Source organism: Passer domesticus, chromosome 3 (genome assembly GCF_036417665.1).
Source record: "Passer domesticus isolate bPasDom1 chromosome 3, bPasDom1.hap1, whole genome shotgun sequence".
In the NCBI taxonomy this organism is placed as follows: Eukaryota; Metazoa; Chordata; class Aves; order Passeriformes; family Passeridae; genus Passer; species Passer domesticus.
In genome coordinates, this window is record NC_087476.1 from 98,911,520 (window position 1) to 98,939,517 (window position 27,998).

The 27,998-nt window shown below is 54.8% G+C and overlaps 3 protein-coding genes across 12 annotated transcripts in view; 1 reads left to right on the forward strand and 2 right to left on the reverse strand.

Moving 5' to 3' along the window:
* Positions 1 to 76: 76 nt before the first annotated feature.
* SLC35B2 (solute carrier family 35 member B2) lies at positions 77 to 7,484 on the forward strand. Of its 2 annotated transcripts, none has more exons than XM_064414599.1 (4): positions 77 to 803; positions 3,543 to 3,736; positions 3,972 to 4,132; positions 5,367 to 7,484. In XM_064414599.1, exons 1-4 carry the CDS (start codon positions 616 to 618, stop codon positions 6,303 to 6,305), a joined length of 1,482 nt encoding a protein of 493 aa, XP_064270669.1. In that variant the 5' UTR covers positions 77 to 615; the 3' UTR covers positions 6,306 to 7,484. The 2 variants fall into 2 exon arrangements, with proteins under 2 accessions (XP_064270669.1, XP_064270671.1); XM_064414601.1 differs by having other exon boundaries at positions 727 to 803; positions 3,565 to 3,736.
* A 1,835-nt stretch (positions 7,485 to 9,319) lies between these two features.
* HSP90AB1 (heat shock protein 90 alpha family class B member 1) lies at positions 9,320 to 16,175 on the reverse strand. 2 transcript variants are annotated; one of them, XR_010359301.1, is made up of 13 exons: positions 16,018 to 16,175; positions 15,765 to 15,911; positions 15,378 to 15,584; positions 14,918 to 15,077; positions 14,596 to 14,729; positions 13,826 to 14,137; positions 13,235 to 13,400; positions 12,850 to 13,040; positions 12,488 to 12,635; positions 11,959 to 12,227; positions 11,747 to 11,853; positions 11,199 to 11,532; positions 9,320 to 9,885 (listed from the first exon to the last, which is right to left on the reverse strand). XR_010359301.1 is itself a non-coding variant. In XM_064414597.1 (12 exons), the coding sequence occupies exons 2-12, from the start codon at positions 15,909 to 15,911 to the stop codon at positions 9,776 to 9,778; spliced, it is 2,178 nt and encodes a 725-aa protein (XP_064270667.1). In that variant the 5' UTR covers positions 16,018 to 16,174; the 3' UTR covers positions 9,320 to 9,775. The 2 variants fall into 2 exon arrangements, 1 of the variants encoding a protein (XP_064270667.1); XM_064414597.1 differs by lacking the exon at positions 11,747 to 11,853 and having other exon boundaries at positions 16,018 to 16,174.
* Positions 16,176 to 18,473: 2,298 nt separating this feature from the next.
* The window catches only part of SLC29A1 (solute carrier family 29 member 1 (Augustine blood group)), a 33,932-nt gene continuing 24,407 nt past the window's right edge, over positions 18,474 to 27,998 (reverse strand). For 6 of the 8 annotated variants that reach the window (XM_064414605.1, XM_064414606.1, XM_064414607.1 and 3 more), the window contains 12 exons: positions 26,046 to 26,128; positions 25,503 to 25,584; positions 25,095 to 25,264; positions 24,728 to 24,867; positions 24,388 to 24,522; positions 24,138 to 24,235; positions 23,717 to 23,807; positions 23,504 to 23,592; positions 23,253 to 23,361; positions 21,879 to 21,964; positions 20,023 to 20,222; positions 18,474 to 19,475 (listed from right to left, as the gene is read on the reverse strand). In XM_064414605.1, coding sequence (XP_064270675.1) covers positions 19,364 to 19,475; positions 20,023 to 20,222; positions 21,879 to 21,964; positions 23,253 to 23,361; positions 23,504 to 23,592; positions 23,717 to 23,807; positions 24,138 to 24,235; positions 24,388 to 24,522; positions 24,728 to 24,867; positions 25,095 to 25,264; positions 25,503 to 25,584; positions 26,046 to 26,074 — 1,341 coding nt within the window. In that variant the 5' untranslated portion in view covers positions 26,075 to 26,128 and the 3' untranslated portion in view covers positions 18,474 to 19,363. Of the gene's footprint in view, positions 19,476 to 20,022; positions 20,223 to 21,878; positions 21,965 to 23,252; positions 23,362 to 23,503; positions 23,593 to 23,716; positions 23,808 to 24,137; positions 24,236 to 24,387; positions 24,523 to 24,727; positions 24,868 to 25,094; positions 25,265 to 25,502; positions 25,585 to 26,045; positions 26,129 to 26,885; positions 27,068 to 27,998 lie in introns of those variants that run through there. The other 2 variants (XM_064414604.1, XM_064414609.1) reach the window with 2 other exon arrangements.

Here is a 27,998-nt window from a genome sequence, read left to right on the forward strand (position 1 = left end):
TGTGCCCAGTGCAGGGCTGGCAGCTCAGAGGGGCTAACCTGAGACAGGGATGGGGCTGGGGGTCAGCTTTGAAGGCTTTTAGCTTGAATCAAGAATAGTGTGGCCACCAGGACTAGGGCAGTCATTGTCCCTCTGCATTTGTGAGGCCTCCCATCCTGTCCTGTGTCCTCTGGGTCCCTCACTTCAAGAGGGTGCTGGTGCATGTCTAGAGAAGGGCAACAGAGCTGGTGAAGGAAGGGTTTGGGGCAAAAGCCCTACGATGAGCTGTTCAGGGAGCTGGGAGTGTTTAGCCTGGAGAAAAGGAGGCTCAGGGGAGACCTTGTCACTCTCTGCACCCCGGTGAAAGGCGGGTGTAGCCAGGTGGGGATCGGCCTTTCTTCCCAGGCAGCCAGTGCCAGGACAAGAGGACATAACCTCAAGTTGTGCCAGGGGAAATTTAGGTTGGATGGTAGGAGGAATTTCTCTACAGAAAGGGCGATGAGACATTGGGATAGACAGGCCAAGGAAGGTGTTGGAGTCACCTTCGCTGGAGGTGTTTAAGGAAAGACTTAAGGTTGTGGCACTCAGTGCCATGGTCTAGTTGAGGTGGTGTTGTTCGGTCATAGCTCGGGCTCGATGGTCTCAGGTCTCTTCCAAGCCGATGGATTCTGTGTTCCGGCGGTCGCGGCCCGCCGCGCTCCCTCCGGAGCGGCAGGGGCGCTGTGGGGCGCGCAGCGCGCCCGCCGGGCGGGGTTCCGCCGCCGCCGCCGCCGGGAGCGGAGCCGAGGGGAGCCGGCCGAGACCGGGCCGGGGCCGGGCCGCAGGTGGGTACCGGGGCCGGGGCGGGCGCGGAGGGCGGGCCGGCCCGCGGGCGGCAGCGGCGTGCTCGGCGAGGCGGGCGGAGGCTGCCGGCCCGCCGCTGCGAACGTGGCCGCCGGGCAGGGAGGCGGCGCCGGGAGCACGCTCGCCCCGCACCCGGCCGCACGCTGCTGCCCCGCGGGGCACCGGAGCCTCGGGCGGAGAAGCCCGGAGCGGCAAGCGTGGGGCTCTCTCCTGCCGGGAGCCCCGCCCGTGCCCGGGGCGGAGGGTGCCCCACGGCCGGCGGGCAGCCCGTGCCTCTGCCGGTGGCCCCTGGGCAGAGGCGGCCGCCCGCCCTGCGGGGACAGGGGCAGGCAGCCCCTGCGACCCGGCTGCGTGCGGGGACAGGGACAGGGACAGGGACAGGGAGCAGACACGAGATCCCGAGATGTTAGTATGGGCTTGTCAGCTCCTAGCTTGCATTTGACCTCAGCCCTTCCAGGCGCTGGAGGCGCGCCTAAGAGTATCAGGGATCTTTTTCAGAGCCGGGACCCCAACTGTCCATCCCAGGCAGGGGGCTGGGTGCCAGCCCGGCTCTGAAGAAGCTCTCCGCCTTTGAGAGCTGCCCTCGCAGTGCCCAGGGGAGCAGCGGCCGGCTCTCTTGTCTCGGCTCCTGGGCTGCTCCGCAGAATAAGGCTCCTTTCATGCCTCAGCATGTTGCCTGCTCAGCCCCCCCGCTTTCTACCTGTAACACTGGCGTCCCTGTTCCTTCCCAGCCTCGGCAGAGAGGGCAGGGGCTGCTGCACTGAGTCAGCTCTCGGGGCCTGGGAATTGCTAGCGCAGGCATAGAGAGCCATTGTGCCTCCATAGCCTCCTCTTCACGGTCGCTGTGGGAGAGCGGAGCTGATTCTCCTCCCATGGCAGCGCTGCAGGAGCTGGCGGGGTAACAGCAGGCGCAATCGTGCTGAACGGAGCTTGCAGTCCCTCTCAAGTTGCAAATGTGGCAACAGACCCTGTCATTTATATCTGACTTCTGCAAAAGTGAACGGCGTTTCTGCACCCCACCATCAGCCACAGTTAATACGGACAGAGCCAGGAGCACATGGGCAGCTTCAGCCCCAGCTGTGAGCACTGAGCCCTGGTTTTGCATCACACAGCATCTGTACAGCCTGCGATGATGCCCCTGCAGCAGGAGAGATTGAGGGGAGGTGTCAGACTGTCTTTTCCAGGGGAGAGGGGAGACAGAGGAGTAGGAAGCAGGCAAAGAAATCCACCTCCAGCCATGTGCACCTCTCCCTGGTCTGGAAATTTCTGTCTTTTAAGTCACAGAAGGGAGTTTTCTGGGTGAAACACAGACTCAGCTTTGGTCAGGTTATTGAACTCCAAGGGCCTGGCCACAGTAGTTGAGGATGAGAAAAGTCCCTGAGGTCTTTTCCAAGGGGCCAAGAGGCTGATGGGAGTGCTTGCTCATGAAATGGTAGGGGACTTTCTTGCCTTTAAAGTCCTTAGAGTTTGTGAATTTCTAAGTAAAGTCCCTAAGTTTGTAAATTTCTGAGTTTCGTGTGGGGACTACTAGAGGTCACAGTTATACAACATTGGGGCCAGGTACAAGGCTAAATAGGGCCTAAATTTCTCTGACTCACTTGTTTCAGGTAGAGGAGGAATTTACATCTCTGTCCCTTTCAGTCACAGGAGCTTTTCTGGTGTGTGTTTATGTAGCCAGCCCACAGCACTGTCACCTGGTCCCCAAGGCAACTGGGAGGCTTTTTCAACTGAGGGAACTGGAGCAGGGATGTAGCAGGGACCAGGGAAATGTTCTACCCTGATGCAGGAATCTGCAGTTTGCTTTGTGAGGGGAGGATGCAGGTGGCCTTGGGTGTAGGAAGTTTTTGCCTGCGTGCTCATTCTGTTGAGTACCTGGTGCCTCTGAATACTGAAGGTTTGCCTTTGTGAGAGAGAGGACAGTGAAGGGAAAAACTCGTTCAAGGACTATTAAAACTGTTTTAAAGCTGGCTAGATCATTTCCTGCAGCTACAGCTGAAGAATATCAGCTATACCTCATTGCACAGTCCTGGTAAAATCCCAACCAGACAGCTGGTAGGAAAGTTCCTTTCCAGCCTTTCTTTCTGGCTGTGTTTTGCCAAGTGGGTGAACCCTGATAATTTCCTCTGAGCTGTGAGGAATGCCTTGGCACACTTCCAGGGCTGCATGGGGAGGTGGGGGAGGCTAACAGCCCCAAACCCTGCCTCTCATCCACTCACCTGGCATAGCTGGAGAGGAAAGCTCTGAACTGTTTGCTTCCAGAGGAACGTTGCTCATAGCCACAGGCTTGAAACATGAGCTTCTAGGTAGGAGTAAATTCTTTTGTTCAGTGACCTTTTCCATTTCCACCCAAAAACTGCTAAAGTTTAACTTATAAAGGTGAGGTGTGAGGTGCTTCTTACATTTGCAGTAAGAGTGTAGTCAAAAGCAGATGGTTACAGCAGTGTTCCCTCTAATCCTAGGAATCCAGGGTTCTAAGTCCACATATTCCAGAGCAACCACCTTTAGCAGAAGCAAACACAGATGTCTGGCCTGTGCTTTTCAGCTCTAGAGGACTCTTTCTACTCTTGAGCTGCCAGCATCGCTGTTGTTGCTGCAGTGGGGTCTGGGAGGCCGTGTTACAGGTGATGAGGATCAGGCTGGATGTGGGTATTACAGGCATGTGGAGTGGAGCTGCCGTGCACCAGCAGCCCACCCCCACCTGCCTCTTTCTCTCTCCGCAGATTTTGCATTCCCCTCCTGCAGGCTTCCCTCCCTACGATGGCTGCAGGTGAAGAGATTGCCCCTGCCCTGCAGGACTCCTGGGGGGACTTCTGGCTCTTCCGCTTCTTTGTTAATGCTGCTGGCTATGCCAGTATTGTGGTACCAGGCTTCCTCCTCATCCAGTACTTCAAGAGAAGGAACTACTTGGAGACAGGTGAGAGCAGGAGCTTCCCTTCCCCCTTCCTCAACCTGCATTGTCAGGCTTGAGCCTCTCACAGAGCTGTGTCCCAGTGCTGTCCAGCTGCTATCCTGAAACAAATTTCCCTGAGGCCCCCATGCTAGCAGATCTGGAGGCTAGTGAGGAGGGAGGCTTCACCTCTCAAGCTGGTGCAGCATGTGGTTCCCAGGATGTGGTTAATTGTGTCTCCATCTTCTCTTCCCCTGTTCAGGCCGAGGCATTTGCTTCCCTGTCATCAAATCATGTGTGTTTGGCTCTGAGGTGAAGTCTGTACACCAGGACGATGGCTCCCTGCCACCCCGAGCAGAGCCCACAGAGTCCTCCACAGCCCGACAGGTCTTCAAGCTGCTCTTCTGTGCTGCTGGCCTACAGGTAGGGGTCCTGTGCATGTGTGGCTGTCCCATTCTGGAATGAGGAAGTGGCCAGTGGGTTAGTGACTGTCAGTTCCTTGAGGACCAAGCATGCAGTGCTGTCCTTGATCAAGGCAGGGTTGGAGGCTGGGACAGGACAGTCCACCTCCAAGAGCTGTGGAGGTCCATTTAGTGTTTGTCATTTGGGTTGGAGCATCCTGCTGTCTGATCACAGTCCTCTAGAGCCTCTGAAAATTCTGTGATTCAGCAGGTTGTTAAGGCTGCTTTTGTTCTGGCTCTGATGTCAGATCAGCACATAGTTTGAGCCCTCTTTTATCCCAGGCTCTCCCATGGGTCACTGTCTGGTGCTGCTGCATTCTGCCTTGATGGATTGAATTTGAGTACTGGAGAGAAAATACTTAATTCAGCTACAGATAAACAGGAATTCAAAATCTTAGATTCCCCAAGTCTCAGCTACAGCCTGAGCATCATTAGGAAGGGCAACTTTTTTGGTCTGTAAGGACAAAAAGTAGCAATGTGGACACTGAGATAGAAAAACCCAGGTGTCCTGCAGCCAGGAAACTACTCACTCCCTGGCCTACTCCCCAGCCCATTCAGACATGCTGTGGGCCACCAAATTCTTCCATCTCTCTGTGTCTTACTTTCTTGGGAGATGTGTGATAAGAGGAAGTCTGTTATTTCTGTGAGGGGCTTGGTGTTGCTGCACCAAAAGTAGTGGACATGACAACCAAGACAGTGGTCATCCCTCATGGACAATTTTGTCTGCTGGTTTTGAAACTAGAATCGATTTGGATGTAAAAACCAGGCCTAGGGAGCTGGAAGTGAAAACCAATGCAGAGGCCACTGGGAAAACTGCCAGGAGTTGCCGCAGGGAGCTGGCACTGTATCAGTAATGCTCCCTGATTCAGTCAGTCTGGTTCCACAGGCTTAAAGTAGCTCAAAGCATAACTGCTCACTGTCACCAGGATGTTTGCATTGTGGGCTTTTCTCCCCTGTCCACTGAGCAGGTGTGGTTTGGAACAGGATGTTCCTGGTTATAACCACATGGGACAGCAGGTTCCCTCAGATGGGTGGAGTGGGGTGGTCCCATCTCCCAGTGTCTCAGGGAAGCATTGCCATGCAGAGGATGAGCAACTCTGGGGAAAGCAAGGATCTCCTGGGGTCTGTTCTTCCTGTTACTGCTGGCACCTGCTGCTGTGGGTCCTGACTCCCCCTGTGCTCCTGCTGCTTTGCAGGCTTCCTACCTCACATGGGGTGTCCTCCAGGAGCGTGTGATGACGAGAACGTACGGTGCCACTGAAACAGACCCTGGAGAAAAGTTCAAGGACTCCCAGTTCCTTGTGTTCATGAACCGCATCCTGGCCTTCACAGTGGCTGGTCTGTACTGCGCCCTGACCAAGCAGCCGCGCCATGGGGCTCCCATGTACAAATACTCCTTTGCCTCCCTCTCCAACATCCTCAGCAGCTGGTGTCAGTATGAGGCACTCAAATACATCAGCTTCCCCACCCAAGTGCTGGCCAAGGCCTCCAAAGTGATCCCAGTGATGATGATGGGCAAACTGGTGTCGCGCAAGAGTTACGAGTACTGGGAGTACCTGACTGCTGCCCTCATCTCCGTGGGGGTCAGCATGTTCCTGCTCTCCAGCGCTCCTAACAGGACGGTGTCCACTGTCACCACTTTCTCTGGCATAGTGCTCCTGGCTGGCTACATAATCTTTGACAGCTTCACCTCCAACTGGCAGGACGCTCTCTTCACCTACAAGATGTCTCCGGTGCAGATGATGTTTGGTGTCAATGTCTTCTCCTGCCTTTTCACTGTGGGCTCGCTGGTGGAGCAGGGCGCCTTGCTGGAGTCGCTGCGCTTCATGGCCCGCCACTCGGAGTTCACCGCCCACGCCGTGCTGCTCTCCGTGTGCTCCGCCTGCGGCCAGCTCTTCATCTTCTACACCATCAACCAGTTCGGGGCAGCCGTCTTCACCATCATCATGACACTCCGCCAGGCCTTTGCCATCCTCCTCTCCTGCCTCATCTACGGGCACACTGTCACTGTGGTGGGTGGGCTGGGCATAGCCGTTGTCTTCATGGCCCTCTTTCTCCGCGTCTACGCCCGCAGCCGCATGAAGAAGCGCAGCAAGAAGCTCCCGCCGGGCGAGACCGCTGTACAAAAGGTCTAAGGAAGCTGAGGCCATGGCATTTAAGCCATGCCTGCTGTCCTGCCTCCACTCAAGGGTATTTGCTGGATTTCTCACAACCCACTGAGAAGAGTGGGGTATGGATAGGCAGGACCAGTGACTCAGTTTTCCACCTGCTTTTCCTGGGAAAGGGGCTGGAACAAGCCCAGGAAACGCTCTGGGCTGACGCAGCTCCAAACCTTTCCATTTGCCTTAAGAGGTCAAAGACTTACAGCCAAGGCACAAGCCTGGGGACACACCAGCATGGGGCTGCTGGTATTCCTGCCTCACCTCTGTCTCGTGGCTTCTCCCCAAAGTCACTGATGAACAAGGGAGATCTTCCCTGACAGCATCTTGCCGCTGGCTAATGTTCCTCCATTTCTGTTAGTACTACAGAGCTTGGCAGGAGGAAAGGGCAAGCAAAACACTAGGTTTCTTTTTGAAACACCTCTGAGTGAGGCAGGTCCCAGGCTGAGCCCATCAAAGGGTGGGGAGTGCTCTTCCTCCATTCCAGGAGGGGCTCTGGGTAGTACAGGCACAGCCAAGGGAAGGACTCCCAGCCTGTCCTACCCCAGGCCTGGGATCTGCTCTGGGAGGGCACTGCAGTGAAAGCCAGTACCTCCCACTTTGGTTTTATTGATTCTCAACCCCTGCTCCAGGACACTTTTCTTTGGCCCCCTCAGCCCAGGCTGATTTTTATGCAGTACCTGAGCTGGACAGTTCCCAAGGCTTGCTGAGTCCTTCGAGGCTGTATTTTGGTTACATCTGCTGCTGTTACAGGCCAAAGGCTGCACTGCCCAGAAGCCCCAGCACCACCTCGGGGTCCCTCAGTGCCATGGTTTCTGGGCTTTGCAGTTCCCATTCAGAGAAGCACAACAAGCCCTCTTTCTCCTGCCACCTGGAGGCACTGGCCCTGCTTTTCCCAGGGCTGGCCAGAGCCTGTGCCTGGAGGGTTGGGACATGGGGCAGAGCCCGCTTGCGGTGCCTTGTTCCAGCTCCACAGACAGCAGGGGATGGAGCAGTGAAAGCTGTTCTTCCCCAGAAGCCTGGGTTTTATTGGTCAATCTTTTCTCGTCAACACAACCTGACTGACAAACCAGCAGGTTTTGGTACTTTTGCAAGGCAACTTTTTCTCTTTTTATTTTATTAAATTAAAAATATGCTGCATATAGTGCCATGGGTGTAAATGTGGGGGGTTTTTTTCCATGTACCTGCAAGGAGGGAAGAGATTTCCAACTCTTCCTGTGTCCCTAGTCTCTCTGGGACAGCAGAGTTGTCTTTACAAATACAGGTGCCTCTCTCTGTCTTTGCCAAGGCTGGTATCAACCAGGGTTACACTCAAAGCTGCAAGGCCTGACAGGAGATCCTTGCACAACTGGGGAGCACAGCCAGGTTTGGAATGTTGCTTATGCTGGTGGGCAGATGAAGGAGCCATTAGCCTGAGCCTAGTTTGGCTCCTAAGTTCTCTGCATGGTGCAACTTCAGGAATTCCCAGTGGGTGTAGCTACCAAGAGGTGATAGAGAAGGCTGCTGAGCACCTGCCAGCCAGGGCCACCTGTGCTGTAGCACTTTGTGGGGTGTACTGCAGCAGCCAGAGCCAGGAGAGGCTTGATGTGGGGATGGTCCATCCTCCTGGTACGTGTGGCAGGCCTGGTGAAAAGCTGTAGGCAAGGGTGAACATGGGGTCAGAGACAGGACTGGGGCCTAACACAGCTAGGAAAAGGGGACACTCAGGTGAGGGTTACAGGAGAAACACAGGAGGAGACTAGGGACAGTGGTGACGTAGCTGAGCCGAGGGATACCAGAGCTGGTGCTGAGCGCAGCCCAGGCTTCAGAGCATTTCACTCTCCAGAAGTTTTACCAGTGCTCCTCTTGTAGCTCTGAGCTTTTGGAGGTGCCTGTGCAACCTCACAGCTTTTCATCCTGCCCTACAAATTCACCCAAATGTCTGCACTCACCATCTGCTGACAGACTGAAAATGGAATGTGATTTCCTTTGATTAAAAACAAAACAACAAAAACCCACATTGCCAAGTTAGGAATGGGATACAATGGGATAACCTTTCTAATTTAAATGTAGATTTGAACAAAACAGTAGTGGAAAAAGAAAACCCAGAGGATTATAACTTAAAAAGTTAATTTTTATTGATTCATTATTTGGCAGCACTTGCCTATTGAGAGAGAAGTCCTGCTTTTAAACAATTTGCTAGCTCAGCTCCACCACTGCCCTAGCAGGCTGCACCCACACAGCTGCCACACTGGCAGCACAGTCAGTGTCTCTGTGTGCAGCAAGGGATTCCAGCAGGCTCTGCCTCCCTGTTGAAGATGGATGCTGGCTAAAGCCCATTCTGTTGTGTGCCTGTGGCAGCTGGCATGTGGGCAGCAAGAGAACTTAATGCTGGTGTCACTTTTCTCTGACATACACCAAGGGCCATTGTGGCCAGGGGTGACAAACCTCAGAGTGTGAGCTGAGGGCAGCTCAGAGGTGCTGTCCCAGGCTTCCCATCTAGGACACAGATGGAAAGAAGCCAGATACTGCCCAATGGCTGCAGGAGGCCAGAAAGGGCAGGCTGGAGGTGGCAGGAAAGGAGCTGAGTCTTTGGCCCAACAGCTGAAGAGAGGCAGCTTGACTACAGTCCCGAGCTGTCACTCCACAGCCTGCTCCACACTGCAATGAATGGGCAGATGGCTCCTGCCACTGTCCTGCCCCAAAGGTGCCCAGATCAAACCAGCCAGCAGCAGCCCAGGCTCAGGCCCTGGCACAGCTCACCCAGCTGACCCACTCAGATTGGAAATTTGCTCCCAGGCTGGGGGGCATGCAGCTCTCCAGGTGGAGAACAACTCTTTGGAGATCTCCCCTCCTGCACAGCAGGTCATGTGTTCTTTCCACCCACTTCATCTTGCCAGGGCATGGAAGAGATAAAGATCTCCTAAAGCAGGGCTCAGACAAACATTCAGAGCACAGGGGAGACATTTTCCTCAGCAGAGTAGGTATGAAACACAAGGGACCCCACCACATAAATCATCAATTCTTTAATTCCAGTAGAACAAAATTCCAGAAAAATAATCAAACAAAACCCAACCAAAATACATTATGCTATCCTGGGGCTTCAGGGAGGCAGCAGTTTGGAGCAAGGGCTCTCCCACCCCAATGGAATAAGAACAGTGTTTGATGCCTACTGGTAACATGGGACACTCCATGAAGGGGAGAGAGGGGAAGCCTGATGCCTCCTCACACCTCCACTCCCCATCAGCTGTTTCTACACAAGCAGAAAGACACAGAACAGACAGGCTCAGGCTACCTGAATCACTACTAACAAACAGGGAATCATGCCCTCCTGCACCCTGCCAGAAACAAGCCCAACCAAACAGAGCCACAAGAACAGACACCACCAAGAAGTCAGTAGCAGCTGGTGGGAGCAGACCATCTAGATAGAGCAGAGGTCTGGCAGGTGAAGGAAGAGCCTTCCTCCTTTAGTCTACCTCTTCCATGCGGGATGTATCTTCATCTCCCTCCAGAGGGGGGATTTCCTCAGGGGCAGCTGCACTGGACTCCTCTGCAGCCACCTCATCTTCATCTATGCCTGGGAGAGGGGAGGAAAGGAAGAGGTAAGTCTCCAAATGACATCTAATCCCACAGCTTGCCCCAGAGTAAACCTGGCTCTTGCCCCCAGCCTGAGGAATGGGGCTATTAGCATCCAATAGCTCACAGAATCATAGAATATTCTGATTTGGAAGGGACCCACAAGGATCATTGAAGTCCAGCTGCTGGCTCTACACAGGACAACCCCAACAATCACACCATGTGCCTCAAGAGTGTTATCCAAACACTTTTGAATGCTGGCAGGCTTGGTGCTGTGACCACTTCCCTGGGGAGTCTGTTCCTTGGCCAACCACTCTCTGGGTAAGAAACCTTTAATATCCAACCTAAACCTTTCCTGACAAAGCTTCATGATGTTCCCTCAGGTCCTGTTACTGGTCACCACAGAGAAGACAGCAATGCAGGCCCCTCTGCTTCCCCTGGTGAGGAGGCTGTACACTGCAGTGAGGTCACCTCAATCTCCTTTCCTCCGGCTAAAAATAGTAATTGCAAGTCAACATTGTTACACGTTATTGTCAACTCTAGCACTAATCCTGAATCAGTAGCATCTTCCCAGTAACATCTACACCAGTATATGGATACTACCTATGCTCTTAGAGTGCACTCCTCAACCAATTAAGATTAACTACAAAAGACTTGTTACCCAGCACCACAAAACCTGGAGTTTAGGCCAGGAGAATGTGGTTTAAGCCATTTCTCTAGAGAAAAATGCAACAAATCCAGTCAAGTCACAACTAAAGCAGTTGCAAGACTCTAGAGCTCGTCATTTTCCAACCCTGCAGGTTTCTGTTTCAGTGTACTCTGAACAGAAAATTGTACTACCATACAGTCCCCCCTTGACTATCAGAACACCCTACTCCTACTGAGACTAGGCAGCACGGAGTTACTAACTTAGTTGTGCCAAGCCACAGCACCTTCTGATTTATATTTTTTAGCCAAATGGTGAATTTGGAGGAAAAGGCTGTGTGCAAGCACAAGCTGCTTCTCCAGATGGGTCACATGACCCATGACAGACTTTTCACATTTACTCTGAAGGAATAAAAACCCTCAGCTTGTCATCTGAACATCGTGGTAGCTCCTGGTGTTGGGGAGGACAGGGCAGTCCACCCAGAGCCCTCAGCCCTCCTGAAGTACCTTGTTCCAGGCTTGCACTTTCTCCTGGCCACCTTTACAGAGCCACTTCAGCACATCACAGCAGCATGGCTCCCTTGTGGCTTCCCCCGCCCCAAGACACTAGCCTGACCAGGTAATGTGCTTTCAGGCCTGCTGCAGCATGGGAAGTTCATGGATACTCACCAAGCCCAAGTTTGATCATCCTGTAGATGCGGTTGGAGTGGGTCTGGGGATCTTCCAGGGAGAAACCAGAGGACAGCAGAGCAGTCTCAAAGAGCAGCACCACCAGATCTTTAACAGCTTTGTCATTCTTGTCAGCATCAGCCTTCTGGCGAAGGGTTTCTACAATTGGGTGGTCAGGGTTGATCTCCAGGTGCTTCTTGGCCATCATATAGCCCATGGTAGAGTTGTCCCGCAGTGCCTGAGCCTTCATGATGCGCTCCATGTTGGCTGTCCAGCCGTAGGTGCTGGTGACGATGCAGCAGGGAGACGAGACCAGCCGGTTTGAGACGGTGACCTGCCAACACAGCCGAGGGTTAGCTGAGCAAGGCCCCCCACAGGCCTGGACTGGGCCCAGCCACAGCACACTACAGCCCAAGTCTGCCCCTGGTTCACCTGGGGACACCCCAAAGCAAGCAGAGATGCTCCAAGCAGCTCCAGAACTGCTACAGACTAATTTGGACAGCTCAGCCAGCGCTCAGAGCACCCACTGCATTATTTCCCACACTTACCCTCTCCCATCAATGCACGTATTTGGGTCAGTGCCCCTCGCCTGCAGCCTGGCTGCTTAGAGCAAGATGGTGCATGCTGGGACCTCCAGTCTCCTCTAGCGGCTCCTCTGCAGGAGATGAGAGGCATGCATTGAGCGGGGGCCCTCACCTGCAGCGCGGAGGACCCAGCCCTCCTCCCTCCAGCGCAGGGCTAAGCTCCCTGCCCTTCTCACCTTCTCCACCTTCTTGTCCAGGATTTCCTTCATAAGTTTGCAGAGGTTCTCAAACTTGGCCTTGCTCTCCTCCATCTTTTTTTTCTCTTCCTCATCTTCAGGCAGCTCCAGCCCCTCTTTGGTGACTGATACCAGGGTCTTGCCATCAAACTCCTTGAGCTGCTGCACGCAGTACTCATCGATGGGCTCTGTCATGTACACCACCTCAAAGCCACGCTTCCGCACGCGCTCCACAAAGGCCGAGTTAGCGACCTGCTCCTTACTCTCCCCTGTGTTTGTGGAGGGTAGAAATGAAACATCACCAAGAGGTAAGAGCTGGTTACAGCAGGACAAACACCACCAGGCACTTGGGACCCATAAAATAAAACTGGCAGCAGCCAGGGTTCTAGGGCTGCTGTCCTTTCCCCAGCCCCCAGGAATGAGCTGCGATTCATCAGGGATGACCTGCTGTTTTAAAGTGTTTTAAATTAGGGTCCGTATGGATGCTACCTGCCTCTGCCTTGCTAGGCTCAGAGGAGCTCTGGCTCACCTGTGATGTAGTAGATGCTCTTCTGGTTCTCCTTCATACGGGACACGTACTCGGAGAGCGAAGTCACCTCATCGCCCGACTGCGACGTGTGGTACCGCAGCAGCTCCGAAAGGCGCTTTCGGTTGGTGGAGTCCTCGTGGATGCCCAACTGGGGGTGGAAGAGATGCATGAAGTCTCCAGGATAGGACCTGGATGCACTTGGCTGGCACTGAGGCCCACAAAGGCACTCCGAGGCATTCGCAAGACCCACTCCCTTTATCCTAACATCCATGCAGAGGAGACACAGCAGAGGAACAAGACTGCTCCTCAGGCAGATGGGTCACGGGCCCTTCCCTCCTCCAGCTGTAGGGTGCCCAACTCACCTTCAGATTCTTGGAAAAAGCTTCATAAAATTTCTTGTAGTTCTCTTTGTCTTCTGCCAGCTCAGAAAAGAGCTCCAAGCATTTCTTCACAATGTTTTTGCGGATCACTTTGAGGATCTTGCTCTGCTGGAGCATCTCACGAGAAATGTTCAGAGGAAGGTCCTCTGAGTCCACAACACCCCGGATGAAGTCTGCATAGGGGGAAGGAAAAGAGGTGTCAGGTTAAGGATTCTGAGCTCCAACACAGAAAGAAAAGAACTAAAACACTGACTGCTATGCACCCACACCAGCCAGCGCCTCATCCAGTCCCTCTGTACTGGAAGTGGTACCACGGGCTGTGGGGTTTCCAGCTCTGCACTGGGAGGCTGAGGCAGGGGGCTCTTACTCAGGTATTCAGGGATGAGCTCGTCACAGCTGTCCATGATGAAGACCCGCCTCACATACAGCTTAATGTTATTCTTCTTCTTCTTGTTCTCAAAGAGGTCAAAAGGGGCACGGCGTGGGATGAAAAGCAGGGCCCTGAACTCCAGCTGCCCTTCCACAGAGAAGTGCTGTGGAACCAGGAAAAAAAAACCAGCTGCTGAGGTGTTTCACTTCTCCCTTCCCCAGCTCCCACAGCAGGAAAGCTGAACTGCCACTCCTCAGCATGTGATGGCAAGGGGGCACAGCAACATCTCTAGCATCCAAGCAACCTGCATTTCCTCCTGCTCAGGCCCACTATCCCCTATGTGCCAAGGTTCCCTGGCATACAGCAGAGGAATCAGTGCTCTTGTGGGACCCCACATCCTCCTGTCTTGCTTATGGACTGGCACTGCCAATCCTTCCACCTGCATGGGAGTCACAGTGCAGGTTGCTCCATCACCAAGGAGCCTGAGAGTGCTCAGTCCCACAGAGGCACAACCATGTGCTGACTCTGGATAAGGGCTGGGAAAAGGCCCTTTGCCTCTCCCTGGAAGGCAGGGTAGCCCAGACCCACCTTGACAGCCAAGTGGTCCTCCCAGTCATTGGTGAGGCTCTTGTAGAACTCGCCATACTCCTCCTGGGTGATGTCATCAGGATTGCGGGTCCAAATTGGTTTGGTCTTGTTCAGCTCCTCCTGGTCAATATATTTCTCCTTGATTTTCTTGGTCTTTTTCTTCTTGCCTTTGTCTCCCTCCTCCTCCTCATCAGAGCCCACATCCTCGATTTTGGGTTTCTCTTCATCTTTGGACACTGACTCTTCCTCCTTCTCATCTTTCTCCTCCTCTGCTTCATCATCACTGATCTCTTTCTCACGTTCTTTCTCCAGCTGCGGAGAAAGAAACAATAGTCAGGTTTAGCCTGAAGTTACCACGAATCCTTTAGCTCTAGACGAGAAAAATGGTATCCTCCAAGGCCAAACAAATGCAACATCTGCAATGAAAGCTCTTGGAACCAGTCCTCAAAAGCCCCTCATCATGCAACCAAAAGCTGTGCCTGAGAAAAGTGGCAGGAACCCTCCTTTTTCCACAGTTGATTTTAGATGATCTTCAGCAGCAAGATCAAAGGCCTTTCATGTGGCTGGGTACCCACCTCCTTCACCTCCAGTAAGCCCCCAGCCTCAAACCACCTTTGGCCACAGAAGCTGAGAGCACCTCTGCTCAGTACCAGTAACTACACAAGGGACCAGAAGGGATCATACTCTGGGCCTTTTCTGTGCTCCTGTTCAAACACCACCACCCCGCCTCCAGCCTTCCATCTGGTCCCCACAGTCCTTTCCTTACGTACATAGAGCGTGATGGGGTAGCCAATGAACTGGGAGTGCTTCTTCACCACCTCTTTCACACGACGCTCCTCCAAGTACTCAGTCTGGTCCTCCTTCAAGTACAGGATCACTTTGGTGCCACGTCCAATGGGCTCACCTGCAGCGTGGGGAGAGAAACATCAACGCTCCAGGGCAGAGACCGAGCATAACCAGCTCCTCCAGCCTAACCATTATGTGACAGCCAGCATTAACCAGCGTGACTGACAGTGCAGCACGGCCCTAGGGAGCACCAGCAGAAGGTGCTGCTGGCAGGAAAGCCTGCTTGGATTTTTGTACGATACGCACCGTGGTCAGTTCGCACAGTGAACGAGCCCCCAGCTGATGACTCCCAAGCATACTGCTCGTCATCGTTGTGCTTGGTAATGACCACCACCTTCTCAGCCACCAGATAGGCGGAATAGAAACCCACACCGAACTGCCCGATCATGGAGATGTCTGCGCCAGCCTGCGAGAGCAGAGAGCAGCTGCTAAGACCAGTGTGGAGGTACAAAACGTCTGTGACTGATTCACAACAGCAAAGAACTGGGTCAGGCACATGGAGAAAAACATGCAAGTGCCAACAGGCAGCCAGCTCTACCCTCAGCTCCTCCCTGGTGTTGGAAAGATGTGGGAAGCACACTTGAGCAGGCCAACATTTCCCACGGCAAACAAGGCAGCAGGGCCTTTTTATTGTTTATTATTTGCAAATTCAACGCCAGCCTGTGACCCAGGCCCCAGGGAACCCATGCAGCCAAAGGCAACCCACCTGCAGGGCTTCCATGAAGGCTTTGGTCCCAGATTTGGCAATGGTGCCCAGGTTGTTGATGAGGTCTGCTTTTGTCATCCCAATGCCAGTGTCCACCAGGGTCAGCGTGCGGTCCCGGGGGTTGGGGATGATGTCAATTTTCAGGTCTTTCCCACTGTCCAGCTTGGAGGGATCGGTCAGGCTCTCATAGCGGATCTTATCCAGGGCCTAAGGGAGAAAAGGATGCTCGATACGGCCTCCCTACTCGCCAGCGTCCTCCGTCCCTCCCCTGCACCACAATCCTTCCCGGAGAGCCGGGAATCGGCCTCTCCCCGGGCACCCCTGGAAGGACACAGGCCGGACCCCGACCCCCGGCAGAGGAAGGAGCCCACTCCCGCCCGGGCTCACGTCGGAGGCGTTGGAGATGAGCTCCCGCAGGAAGATCTCCTTATTGGAATAGAAGGTGTTGATAATGAGCGACATGAGCTGGGCGATCTCCGCCTGGAAGGCGAAGGTCTCCGCATCTTCCTCCTCGTGCTGCACTTTCTCGGGCATCTATAAGACAAACACATGCCTATTTTCAGTGCATTTTCAGGGCACGAGAAGCAGAGCGAGGGCGGCGGAGGCGCCAGGCCCAGCCCCAGCCCCGTCCGGCCCCTACCGTCTCGGGCGTGAGGGACCGGCGAGAGAGCTGCAGCCCCTCACCGGCCGCCTTTTATAGGCTCGGAACGAGGAGCCCCTCACGGCACATTGTATCCTTCCGCCTTAAAGGGGTCTTGGTCAGCGAGCCGCAGATCGATGCTGTGTGGGAGGCACCGGCGTTGCTGTTTAGCGGCCGCCATGGCGGGGGCGGGCGTGCAATGAATGCTCGGCTTCATGCTGCCGCTTTACAGTCGCCAACCGCGGCTCCCCGCCGCCCTGCGCCGCGACGCTCGGAGGGCCGCGGGACCGGGACCTCCTGGCGCCACGGCGAGGGGCGGCGGGGAGCCCCGGCGAGGAACTCTTTTCCGCGCCCCGTCGCGGAGGAATACAGCTGCGATGGTAAACCGCTTCCAGAGTATTCCACAGAGCTCACGGCGGCGCCTCTTGGGCTCCGTGGCTGGGGCAGGGAGCCGGGAACCCGCACTGCCCCGGCGTCATCCTGCAGCTCCCCCCGCGGCCGGGAGCCGCGTCGTTCTGCCGGCCTGAGGCTGCGTGGAGCCGCAGCTGAAAGGGCGGGGACAGAAGGTGTCGGGGCCGGAGTGGATGGCAGGCCCGTGTCGCCGCTGCAAAACAGTGTTTGGAGAGGTTGTCTTTTCAGTGTTCGAGGAAATAATAATAGAAATCAATCTTAAGCCTTACCATTCCAGTATCTGCAGGACTCTGTCCGCTTCTGAGCTTCCCAGTACGAGAGAGACGTGGAGCCCCTGGAGCCAGTCCAGAGGAGCGTAAAAAAGATGATTAAGGGACAGGAGCATCTCTCTTAAGAGGACAGGATGAGGGAGCTGGGCCTGTTCCGCCTCAACATGACGGAGAGGGGAGCTCATCAATGTCTATAAGTATCTCAAGGGAGGATGTGAAGGACAGAGGCAGGCTCTGCTCGGTGCTGCCAAGCTAATGGGACAAGAGGCAGAAACCACAAACTGATGCACAGGAAATAATACCTGAAAATGAGGAAGAACTTTACTGTGTGGGTGACCCAGCACTGGAACAGATTGCCTGCACAGATTGTGGAGACTCCATCACTGGAGATGCTCAAGAACTGTCTGGACACAGTCCTGTTCCCTGTGCTCTAGGATGACCCTGCTTAAGGAGATGGTGGACCAGGGGATCCACTGCGGTGCCTTCCAACCTGACCCGCTCTGTGATTCTGTGTTGAAGCTGTGGGTACAAAAGCCCTGACCAGCAAAGGAAGCTGGAAGTGGGATGGGGGATCCGAGCTCCCACATGGGTTTTGGTGCCTGGCGGTGCAAAGAGGTGATGGCTGTGAATGATGTGGGACAGAGGAAGGGGATTCCCGCTGGGAGGCTGGTGTAGTTCACCCCAGGAGCAGGAGGTGGCACTCTGGCTGTTCCCAGGCACAAGGACAGCTCCCAGATGCAGTGCTGCAGGTCATTGCACCTCAAAATGTGAAGGTGCATTTGCTCTTTACCAGAGGTATCAGTGGTCCCTTGTTACACCTCGAGGGCAGCATCCCTGGGGTGCTGGTGGATGAGAGGCTGGCCATGAGTTCACCATGTGCACTCCCAGCTCACAAAGAAAGTGGTGTCCTGGGCTGCATCCAGAGCAGTACAGCCAGCAGGACAAGGGAGTTTTCTGCCCTTCTCTTCTGCTCTGGTGAGAGCCCACCTGCAGTGCTGCATCCAGCTCTGGGGTCCCCTGCACAGGAGGGGCTTGCACCTGCTGGAGATAATTCATAGGAGGAACAGCAACATGATCAGAGGGATGGAGCACCTCTCCTACAAGGGATCTCTGAGAGAACTTGGATCGTTCAGCCTGGAGAAGGGTTTGGTGTGACCAAATTGTGGCCTTCCAGTACCTGATGGGCCCCTACAATAAAGACGGACAGGGACAAAGAGTATGTAGTTACAGGACAAAGGGGAGTGGTTTCAAACAGAGGGAAGGTTTAGATGTTGGGCAAGAAATGTATTACTCTGAGGGTGGTGAGGCACTGGAACAGATTGTCCAGACAAGCTGTGGATGCCCCACCCCTCAAAGCCTTCATGGCCAGGCTGGATGGAGCTGCAATAACCTGGTGTGTGGAAATTACACAGCCCATGGCAGGGAGTTTGGAACTGGATGATCTTCAAATCCCCTTGCAACCTGAACCACTCTGCTTTTATGGTTCTACAATCCCCTTCCCACACTGGCTGTGTCCTCACTGGCCTGTGTGCAGGGCATGCATGCACCATTCCTGATGCTGCCTGCAGGGAACTACAGGAATGGCAAGAAGAAATCCCTCTTGGCTCCTAGAGCCACAAGAACTCCAAGTCTCCACACTGTTGGCTCATAAAGTGCATCAGGCTGGCCACCCTGAAGCTCCTGGTAAGGAAATGCCAGTGCCTTCTCACTTCAGCCCTTGGTCCTCCACAGCCCCTCTCCCCTTGTGGCGACAGAGACAAAAACACATACCCAAAGGAGCGTTTTGTTCTTTTTATAGAAAATGGCAACTGTATAGACACATTTACGTGACAAGGGACATGAAAGCCAAGGGAGAGGTGAGGCCTTCCCTTGTAGCACACATGGGTAGGGAAGGCAGCTTTGTTGGGAAGGGAGTTGCTGCTTTTCCTCTTGTAACCCACAGTAGAGCCTCCTGTCACACAACCAGGAGGCTGAAAAAAAAACCAATGTCAGAATCACAAAAAAAAAAAAAAAAGGAAGAGAGGCAAGGAGAGGGGGAGAAGGTGGGGTGTGGAGACCTCCTCCTCCCTCAGCCTGGCCATGGTGTTGGCTCTTTCTGTGGCTGGGACACAGATGTCTACACTTCAGGGATACCACTGGTCAGGGGGATGTGCGTATAGCAGAGAGCAGGGATGGCAAGGCTGGCTGGGGCTCTCCTCACCATTCACAAGTCTATCAGCAGGAGCAGGGGTGTGGGATATTTCCAGGCCCCCTAGGAGGAGAGGAGAGAATCTCCTAGGTGCTTTGGAGACACGGGCAAGAGGAGTAACACTAGTTACCAGCCTTTCACTCTCTCAGAGAGAAAGAGGCTTTTGGCCTTGAGCCAGGGAAGTTATGCAGCACGGGAGGCAGCTGGACTTCTTGGAGATTCCGGGGGTCTTACAACACACACAGCATGGGGAAGGAGAAGGCACGTGGGCCTGAGGGCATCACACAGCCGAGCGTGGCAGGAACCAGGCCAGCCCTGCAGGAGTGGAACCGTCCCTGGGTGTAATGTCTGCTGTGGCAGTGTGATTTGGCAGGGACAGGTGTCAGCTGTTATTTCCCCACAGTGCTGAGGTGTCCAGGGCCTCAGGGGAGGATGCGGAGCCATCTCTTGGTGTCCCTGCACCCTCTGTGTGCCTCTGCTAGATGAGAATTCGGACCAGAAAGGAGAGAGCAGCTCCTAGGGCCAGACCCAGTGACAGGAAAAACGCCATGACAGCTCCAGCTGTCTCTGCTTCGTGCACAAGCACTTTCCTAGGGGAGAAACAGGTGTCAGATTCATCCTCAGGATGTGTCCAGTGCCCTCTGTTCAGTGGAGCTGGGAGGCTTGTCTGCAGCAGAGGAATGGCAAGAAGAAATTCCTCTTGGCTCCTACAGCCACAAGAACTCCAAGTCTCCACACTGTTGGTTCACAAAGTGCATCAGGCAGGCCACCCTGAAGCTCCTGGCACCAGGGACATTTCTCTCTGACCCCTGTGGGGCTCCTTGTGCTCCCTGTGCTGGGGAAGGCTGCTCACCCTGCTGTGGGTGCCATGCCATGCTCTACTCCCCTCCAGATCCCCGCTGCATCCAGCCCCTTCCCCTGTGTGGCAGGTGGGGAAAATGGAGAGCCTTCCTCATCCCTAGGATATGGAGGCACAAGCCTGGGAGATGGGACACTGTGGGTAGTGACAATTCCCTTCTGTGCCCGTGGCCTCTTTTCCAGATGCCAGAGCTGGGCAGAGCTAGACTCCACAAATCATTCCAGGGCTGGCATCTGGGGGCATAACCAACCCTTCCCTTGTCCCCAGCTCACACTCACTTTGGCCCGAAGCACATGCAAAGGCTTGCCAGGTAGCCATTGGAGATGGAGAAGAAGATCATGAAGACAATGTACCAGGCGTCATGAGAGAACACAACAGGCAGGTAAGAACGGGGTTTCACGTTGCACAGCATGAAAAGAGGGACAAAGATGACACGGAGGACCACCATCACTGGCAGGAGGCAGCTGTTCATCCCGGGCTGGGAGAAAAACACAGATTGCTGAGCAGCTGAGAACTGGACTTCCCCATCCCATGGCATGCTGCCAGGGGCTCTACAGAGGCTGTCCCTACTGCACCAGGGCTGTGGAGGAGCCACAGAGATGGCAAAGCTGCTGAGAGACCTTCTTGGCTGCAACAAATCTCATCATCACCACCTGCAGTCATAAGTAGGTTCTAGGTCTGACAGCCCTGTTGCAGGTGACTAGAAGCAGCACTAGGGCCAAAATACTGAGCCACGCTTGTGCACAACTGTTAAGCCCCTGCTGGCAATAGACAGGCAGGCAGGAGAGCTTTGTGCATGCTCAGGGCATGAGACAGCGTGCAGAACAAGGGTGGCTGAGGTAAAGCCCCTCTGGCACCTCAGCGCCTGCAGACTGGGCTTTAGCCAGCTCTCCGGAGTGCTACGCCATCCCCCAGCAAGCAGGGCAAGATCCAGCAATCTGAGAAAGGGATTATGCTGGGGCTGTTTTGGAATGTGCTGGGAAAGGCGTGGACCGAGTTACAGTCTGCTTAGATCCTACCAGAGTTCCTGAGCAACTAAGGCTGGGACAAAGAAGGAGGTACCATACCCCTGTGTTGTCCCTGCAGCTGGGACTAAGGCAGCCCCTGCACTGAGACAGACCTCGTCCCCTCAGTGAGGTGTGCCAGGTTCACAGATGACAGGGTTCACTGGTCTGAGGTGAGGAGAGACCCACAGCTGCCTTGGGAGCTGCTGGGCTGGCGTGGCCACAGGAAACTCCATGAACACAGGAAGAAACTGAGGTTAGGCCAGCTGCCGTCTCTATGGGGCAAACTGAAGACAGCAGCTGCCTCTCCTGCTTGAGGAGACAAAGAGTGAGCGGGGCCCCAACCAGGGAAATGTGGCCCAAACCACACACAGTCAGACTTTCCACACAGCCTTGTTTTGGAAACATCTCCTGCTGGGTCATCCCACCATGGAGGCTGTGGCCTGGACACCAGGCAAGGCGGCTCGTGGCCAAGACCGAAGGCAACAAGCAGTGATGGCCAGCAGAGAAGCAGCTCCAGGCCGTGGGGAAGGCAGGCCCAGGCAGACCCCATGTGGGACGTGGTCCTGAGAAGCTTCTCTAAACAAACAGCCTGAACAATACAGGGGGAAACAGCGCTTGGGGGGTGGGTGAAAGGGCAGGAAGAGACCCAGACAGGAAAGCCCCTTTCCTTGCCCATCCTGAGGAGATGAGAGCAAGGGGATGTAGCAGGGGACAGTTGTGTGACACACATGGCATGGCCCTGCCCTGCTCTCAGGAGAAGGGTCTTTGAAGCAGCTGTGTCCTGTGCCAAGGCCAGAGGTTTTATTTTGGGCTGCCCTGTCTTTCACCCTCTTTCCCTGTCGCCATCCTGTCTCGTCTTTTGCATAGCTGGAGTGAAGGTTTGTTTACAGAGAGGCTGAAATGGAGGAGGCAGCTTCATCCAAGCCATGTTGAAAGAGAGGTGGGAGGACAGAACAACACTGTGGTTCTCGGCTCTGACCCATAAATCTGCACTTAGAATTTAAAGCAGGACTTATCTGTGCACCTCCTTCCTGCTCCAAGCCATGGGTGGCAGCCCCAGTGAGAGCTGTGGCTGAAGGACCTAGGGATAGACACTGCCTGGCATTTGCTCCCTGCCCCATACTCACCCATGTGAAGAGGGCAGTGAGACTGCGTCCTGTCCAGTCAAAGACGTTAAAGAGCAGGAAGCAGGAGACAGGAATGAAGTAGAGACCTGAAGAAAGGGATGGTCAGTGAGAATTCAAGTATGCCCCAATCCCTCATACCCACTGCACAGAGACTGACTGTCTTTCAGGTCAAGGTCCTCCCAGTTTCCACCAAGGCCTGGAATGGTCTCCCAGCCAGGCTGGTGTCCACATCCAAACCATCATGCACAGTGGTTCCCTCTTCCCTTCCAGCATTCTGTATTGGGTTTGTGTGGCAATGTTTTGGTAACAGGGTGGACTACAGGGGCAGCTTCTGAGAGAAGCTGCTAGAAGCACCCCTCAGTCTGACAGAGCCAATGTCAAATGGCTCCAAGACAGACCCACCACTGGTGAAGGTCATCAGTGACAGTGGTAGAGCCTATGGGATGACATATTAAAAAGGGAAAAAAAATTCTCAACATATGCAATTGCACCCAGAGAGAGAAGTGAGAATATGTGACAGAACCAGCTCTGCAGACACCAAGACCAGTGGAAAAGGAGGGGGAGAAGGCGCTCCAGATGTCAGAGCAAAAATTCCCCTACAGCCTGTGGTGAAGACCATGGTGAGGCAGACTGCCATCCTGCAGCAGGAGGCCACAGTGAGTCAATATCCACCTGCTGCCTGTGAAGACCACCCTACTCTGAAGCAGGTTTGCTGGCAGAACTTATGACCCTGCAGCGGACCCATGCTGGAACAGTCTGTTCCTGAAGGACTGTGTCCCATAGAAGGGACCCAGGCTGAAGCAGTTCATGAAAAACTGCAGCCCATGGGAAGCTCACACTGGACTTCAAGGAGGACTGCCTCCCATGAGAAGGTCTCCATGTGGAGGAGGGGAAAAGTGGGAGGTGTTCTCCCCTTGAGAAGGAAGCAGTGGCAGAGGAAATGTGTGAAGAACTGACTGCAACCTTCATTCTCCATCCTCCTGCACTACTGCAGAGGGAGGAGATAAAGAAATCGTAAATAAACTTAAGCCTGGGAAGAAGGGAGGGATGAGTGGAAGGTGTTTCAAGATTTAGTTTTTATTTCTCATTATACTACTATGATTTGACTGGTAAATAAATTAAATTCATTTTCCCCAAGTTGAGTCTGTTTTGCCTGTGACAGTAATTGATGAATGATCTCTCACTGTCCTTATCTTGACCCAAAAGCCTTTTGTCATATTTTATCTCCCCTATCCAACTGGAGTGGCTTTGGTGCTCACCTGGCATCCAGACAGGGTTACCCCACCACACATACCTTCAAGCCCCACCTCCTTTTCTCCCATTTACTTTGTTCTCAGTTTTTTCCTACCTCACCCGCATCCCTGGCACACTTACCCCATTTGTTTCCCTCTCCGAGGACAGTGGACACGTTAGCTGTGATGGCAGGAAAGACGCCGATGGTGACAGTGAAGACGAAGCAGACAGACAGAGCCAAGACCCAGAGCTAGGTAGATGAAAGAAAAATGCTGGTACCAAACACAGGGCAAGAGACCAGTTCAGGGCTGGTCTCCTCTCCCCGTGCTTTTCTACACCTGTGCCCATCCCAAAAGGAAGGGCAGGACAAGGCCCGCTGGAAACTCACAGACCTTCTTAAAAATAGCAATGACAGAGGGCTGCTCATCAGGGTTGTGGACAGGGATGACCTTTGAGTTATTCTGCTCCATCCCATTCTCATCTGCAGGGAGAGACACAAGTAGGGCACAGCAGACCCCAGAAAGCCATGATCTAATTCAATCCTTCTCATTCTTTCTTTAAGCTCTTTCTCTTTCCCTTTTCTCTTCCTTCTCTCAGCCCCTCACCTTTCTTAATCAGGTCTCTCTTGGTCTCCAGCTCTGCATTGTACACGCGGTACTCCGTCTTGTCCTTCATGGAGTAGTATCGGAAGAAATCCTGCAGAGAGACAGCAGGGAGGACTCATTCATGCGTGCAGAAAGAAGGCTGCCAGGGGCTGTGTGACAACAGCAGATATGGGCAATATGGGCAAAGCATTCCTTCCAATTATTGCCTGATACTGATGCTTTCCTGCTTACCCAGGGACTCAGATACCCCAAGTATACTGGGGTATCTGTGGTGGGAAGTATCCCAGAGTGCTCCCTTGGGACACAGGAGAACCTGGCCTGACACAAGAAGTGGAGGCTGCTAGTGGGCCACGGTTCTTGTGCTGGGATGCGCAAAGGTCCGATGTCCCCAAGCCCTTCCCTACCAGGACAGCAGTCTCACCATGTGAGGCAGAACTACGTAGGAGACGATTGCCAGCACGATTGTCACACAGGCCGTGGTGAAGTAACCGATGAAGCTCTCGGGTTGCTGGGCACCAACTGAGAGCATAGGAAGGGAGAGGAAAGGAAGATGATGACAGCTGAGAGGAGCAAAGCCCTGCTGCCATCTTCCACACAGCATGACCTCGGCAGATGCTGTGACAGCAGTGGTCTGGGAAGGCCCTGTCACCTGCAAGGCAGGGATTACTCACTGGCAATACTGAAGATCATTGCCAAAGCAGCGAAGGTGCCTGCCAAACCCTGCCCACTCATGATGGGAGCCGTGTAGCTGACAGGCAGGAGCCCTGCCAGCCCAAACAGGCTGCTCTGGAGAATGGCGCCGAAGGCTGCAAAGGGGAAAGATGAGCAGATATGAGAAACCAAAGGCAAGGACGGACTGCACCTCTGCAGGGAACCAAGGCCCCTGCCCTGCGAGGCAAGGCAAGTCCCCCTCTCCCCTGGCTCTCCCACAGTGAGGTTCACGCTTTTCTCCAGAGGGATCAGCCCTGCCATGGGGCTGTGTCCCTCTCCTTCCCCCACTGCTTCACTCACAGTTGATGAAGACAATGCTGATCATGGTAAAGACGAAGAAAGGAAGAGGATCCATGGGGACTTTCACCATGATCGCGGTGACTAGAAACACCAGCCCAATGGCCACCAGGCTGCCTGAGATACGGATCTGCTGGGGAATCCTACAAAAGAAGGTCTCAGTGAGGAAAACCCAATCCCCTAAAAACATGGGGCTGGGACCAAGCTCTAACTGTGGGAATCCCAGCCAAATCCTGAGACAGGAGACTGGTGTTTTGCCTTTGACGTGACCAAATGGGCTGTAGCTTGGCTCAGTGCTGGCACAGGAGAACAGGCCAGGGCAGGGTGGCTCTATGGGGGCTGGCAGGGGCAAGGATGGAGCAAGGCTCACCGCTGGTGGATGAAGGAATTGAGGCAGGTGAAGATAAGGAGGGGCACCATGGCGCAGAGAGTCATGAAGTTGTCAAACACGGACTGCAGGTAGGAGGGTGTGAAGGTGGCCTCGCCAGTCTGGTTCCCGACGTGGCTCATCTCCGGGTCCACAAGGCGACTGATGAAATACTGCAAAGGAAGGAGCCTGGTGGGGCTGAGATTCTGTGAGGCCCTCCAAGGCCACCCTTATTCTTTGTTCAGACCCATGCCCATCCCTCCTGCTGCCTCAGTGCCACTCGTCACACCCAGGTCACACACGCTTGTGGTCCTCTGCGTGCTGTGCCATGCTGCCACATCTAGACCATGGTCCCTAGACACGACAGGGGACAATTACTGTTATGGACAACAGCAGGAGGGAAGCCCTCACCTCTCTGGCAGTCATGAAGAAATTCCATGGCAGCAGTGTTCCCAGGCCGAGGATGAAGAAGATCAGCCAGACAGCCTTGTACCTGTGAAGGGAACAGAGTGGGGTTTGGAGTGGAAGCTGGGTATTGCTTCTGACTGTCCCTGACCCTGTGGTAGGAGGCACCAGACAATATTTACTGCCCTGCCCCACAGCCTTTGCTAGCCTGGGCTGCCAGAGATGAGGCACTGCAGAGGGGCTGTGGGAGGCCCTCCCCAGGAGGCTACGAAGGCAGGGAGAGGTTGGCTGCTCCTCAGCATGTGGCACCCAGACACACAGCATCCACCAGAAGGTGTGGGAGAGAGTTAGGCTCCCCAGGTGTGTTTACAGGGGACTGTTTACAGTTTACAGCCCATTTGCTGTGGAAAAGCTGAAAAAGAACGGACAGCTTGGTAGCCCAATTAGCATGCAGGAGAGGGGGTCTCCCAGATGCTGGGTCCCCCTGTCCTGTCTCACCTCCTAGTATCCTGGATGTGCCCCCTCAGCAACATCAGAACCCATCATTACCTATCTTGGGGCCCGTCTCTTGCTGTCATCTTGTGTGGCAAGAGTTAGCACAGGTCCCAGCAAGTCTTATGGCTGCTCTCCGTCTGGAAAACAAACAAGATTTTATGGGAAAGTGAGAGACACATGCCAGGCAGGGGCAGCACTGGTTTAAACCCCAACCCATGCTGCCAGTAAGTGTTCCACAGTACTGCGAGTCAAGCACCAACCCAGAAAATGATGAGAGGACAACGCAGGAGCTTTGGAAACCTGCTGTTCAGAGTCCTTAAGCCAAGGGGCTGTGGCACACAGCCTTATTCTGCTGGCAGGGCACAGCAAGCCTTCCCTCCGAAAGGAAACTGCTTTCCCAGGCTGCTCATGCTGGCTGCCCAGCTGCTTGCAGCAGGCTCTTAAGGGATTTGTGAGCCTGCAGCTCTCTGTCCCCAATCCTGGGGCTGTGAGTGAAGCATGTGCGCAGTGGGCTGTGTCTGCCCACCCTGCCCGCCCCAGCTCCCTCCAACGCCCGGGGCGGGCTCGGTGGCACAAAAGACACATTTAATTCAGCAGCCTCTCCGGCCAGAACCAGCAAATCTCCCGTTTTCAATTCCACTTCCCTGAGGCTCTCTCAGCCCTTTCCTGGGTCACCTTGAAAAGCCAAGGGCGTCCCTGGCACTGCTGTCGCCTCCCGGACACCCACCGCTCCTTTTTTCCAATCACCTGCCCAGGGGCTGCACCGCTCAGGTATCGCTCTGAGAGCCCCACAGACGTGGTCCCCAGAGCCCCGAGAAGAGACTTTCCCTCCCCGGTCCCCCCCTCTTCCCGGGGCAGAGTGGGATTAGCCGCCAGGAGGAACCGCAGGCCTGCCTTGTCCTTTTCCAGTCGGGGCGGCGCAGCATGGGGCGCTCCGGCTCTTCTCCCAGGGCTTCACCTGCAGCGGGGCTGCCGGCGCCGCGTCCCCGGCGCCCCCGGGACATGCCCCACGGATGCCTGCTCCAACGCCGCCTGCAGCATCCCTGCGCCCCGCCAGGCAGGGCGGAGGAGGAGGAGGGGAGGAGGAGGAGGGAGAGGCAGGCAGCAGCATGCTGGGATCTGTAGTCCCTGCCAGCCCCGGCACGCACTGAAGGCAGCACAGCCCGTCCCTGGCGCAGGTGCCCGTGGGCTTCTGGGCAGAGCTCGCCTCCTCCTCCGGTAGGATCCCGCCGGCTGGGAGCTTGAGCTACGATTGAGCCGAAACAGCCGGTGGGATGTGGAGGAGGATTCTGGAAGTCCCTTGGGCCACTTGGGAAGGACAGAGCAGGACAACAGTATGCCTGCAAAGGATCTAGGGCTCTGCCAACCCGGCAGGTGCCACCCTGTTGATGTCGGAGCCATCTGCAGCACCGCTCCCCCGCCTTCCCACACAGAGAGCTCGGGGGCATGACAGCTCCTGCCTTGCCCTTGTGAGCCATCCGGGCTTCCAAAAAAAACACCCCAAATCCCCTCCTGGCAGCCTGCCAGCACCTCTGCGGGGAGGAGACATCCACATTCGGGATTAGCAGAGATCTGCAAACAAAACTGCCATCCCCTCACACACAGAAATCCCACCGGGGCCACTGCTTGTCTCCAAGCAAACAGATCTCAACCCAAACTAGGCAAGAGAACCTCAGCTTTCCCCGTGGGTCCCCAGCAGGCCCCAACATGCTTTCCCTTGCCAGCCAAGCCGCTGATCCCCCTTCCAGCCCCCACCAGCTCACATTGCTGTCCCTAGAAATAGAGGCAGGGACTGACCCCATAGACATACCTGGGAGAGAGGACAGAGCCAGGGTGAGCCCTGTGTTCCAAGTATTTGAAGGCAGTGTGTCCCCTGCTTCCACACCCCCGCCCTTGGGGTGAGTGGCAGGCCCTGGCTCAAGTCACGGGGGCTGGAGCCCCGTGGGTCTAGCAGCACCCGCGGAGGAGGAGAAGAGGTATCGGGTACCAGAGCTGGCACACAGCCCA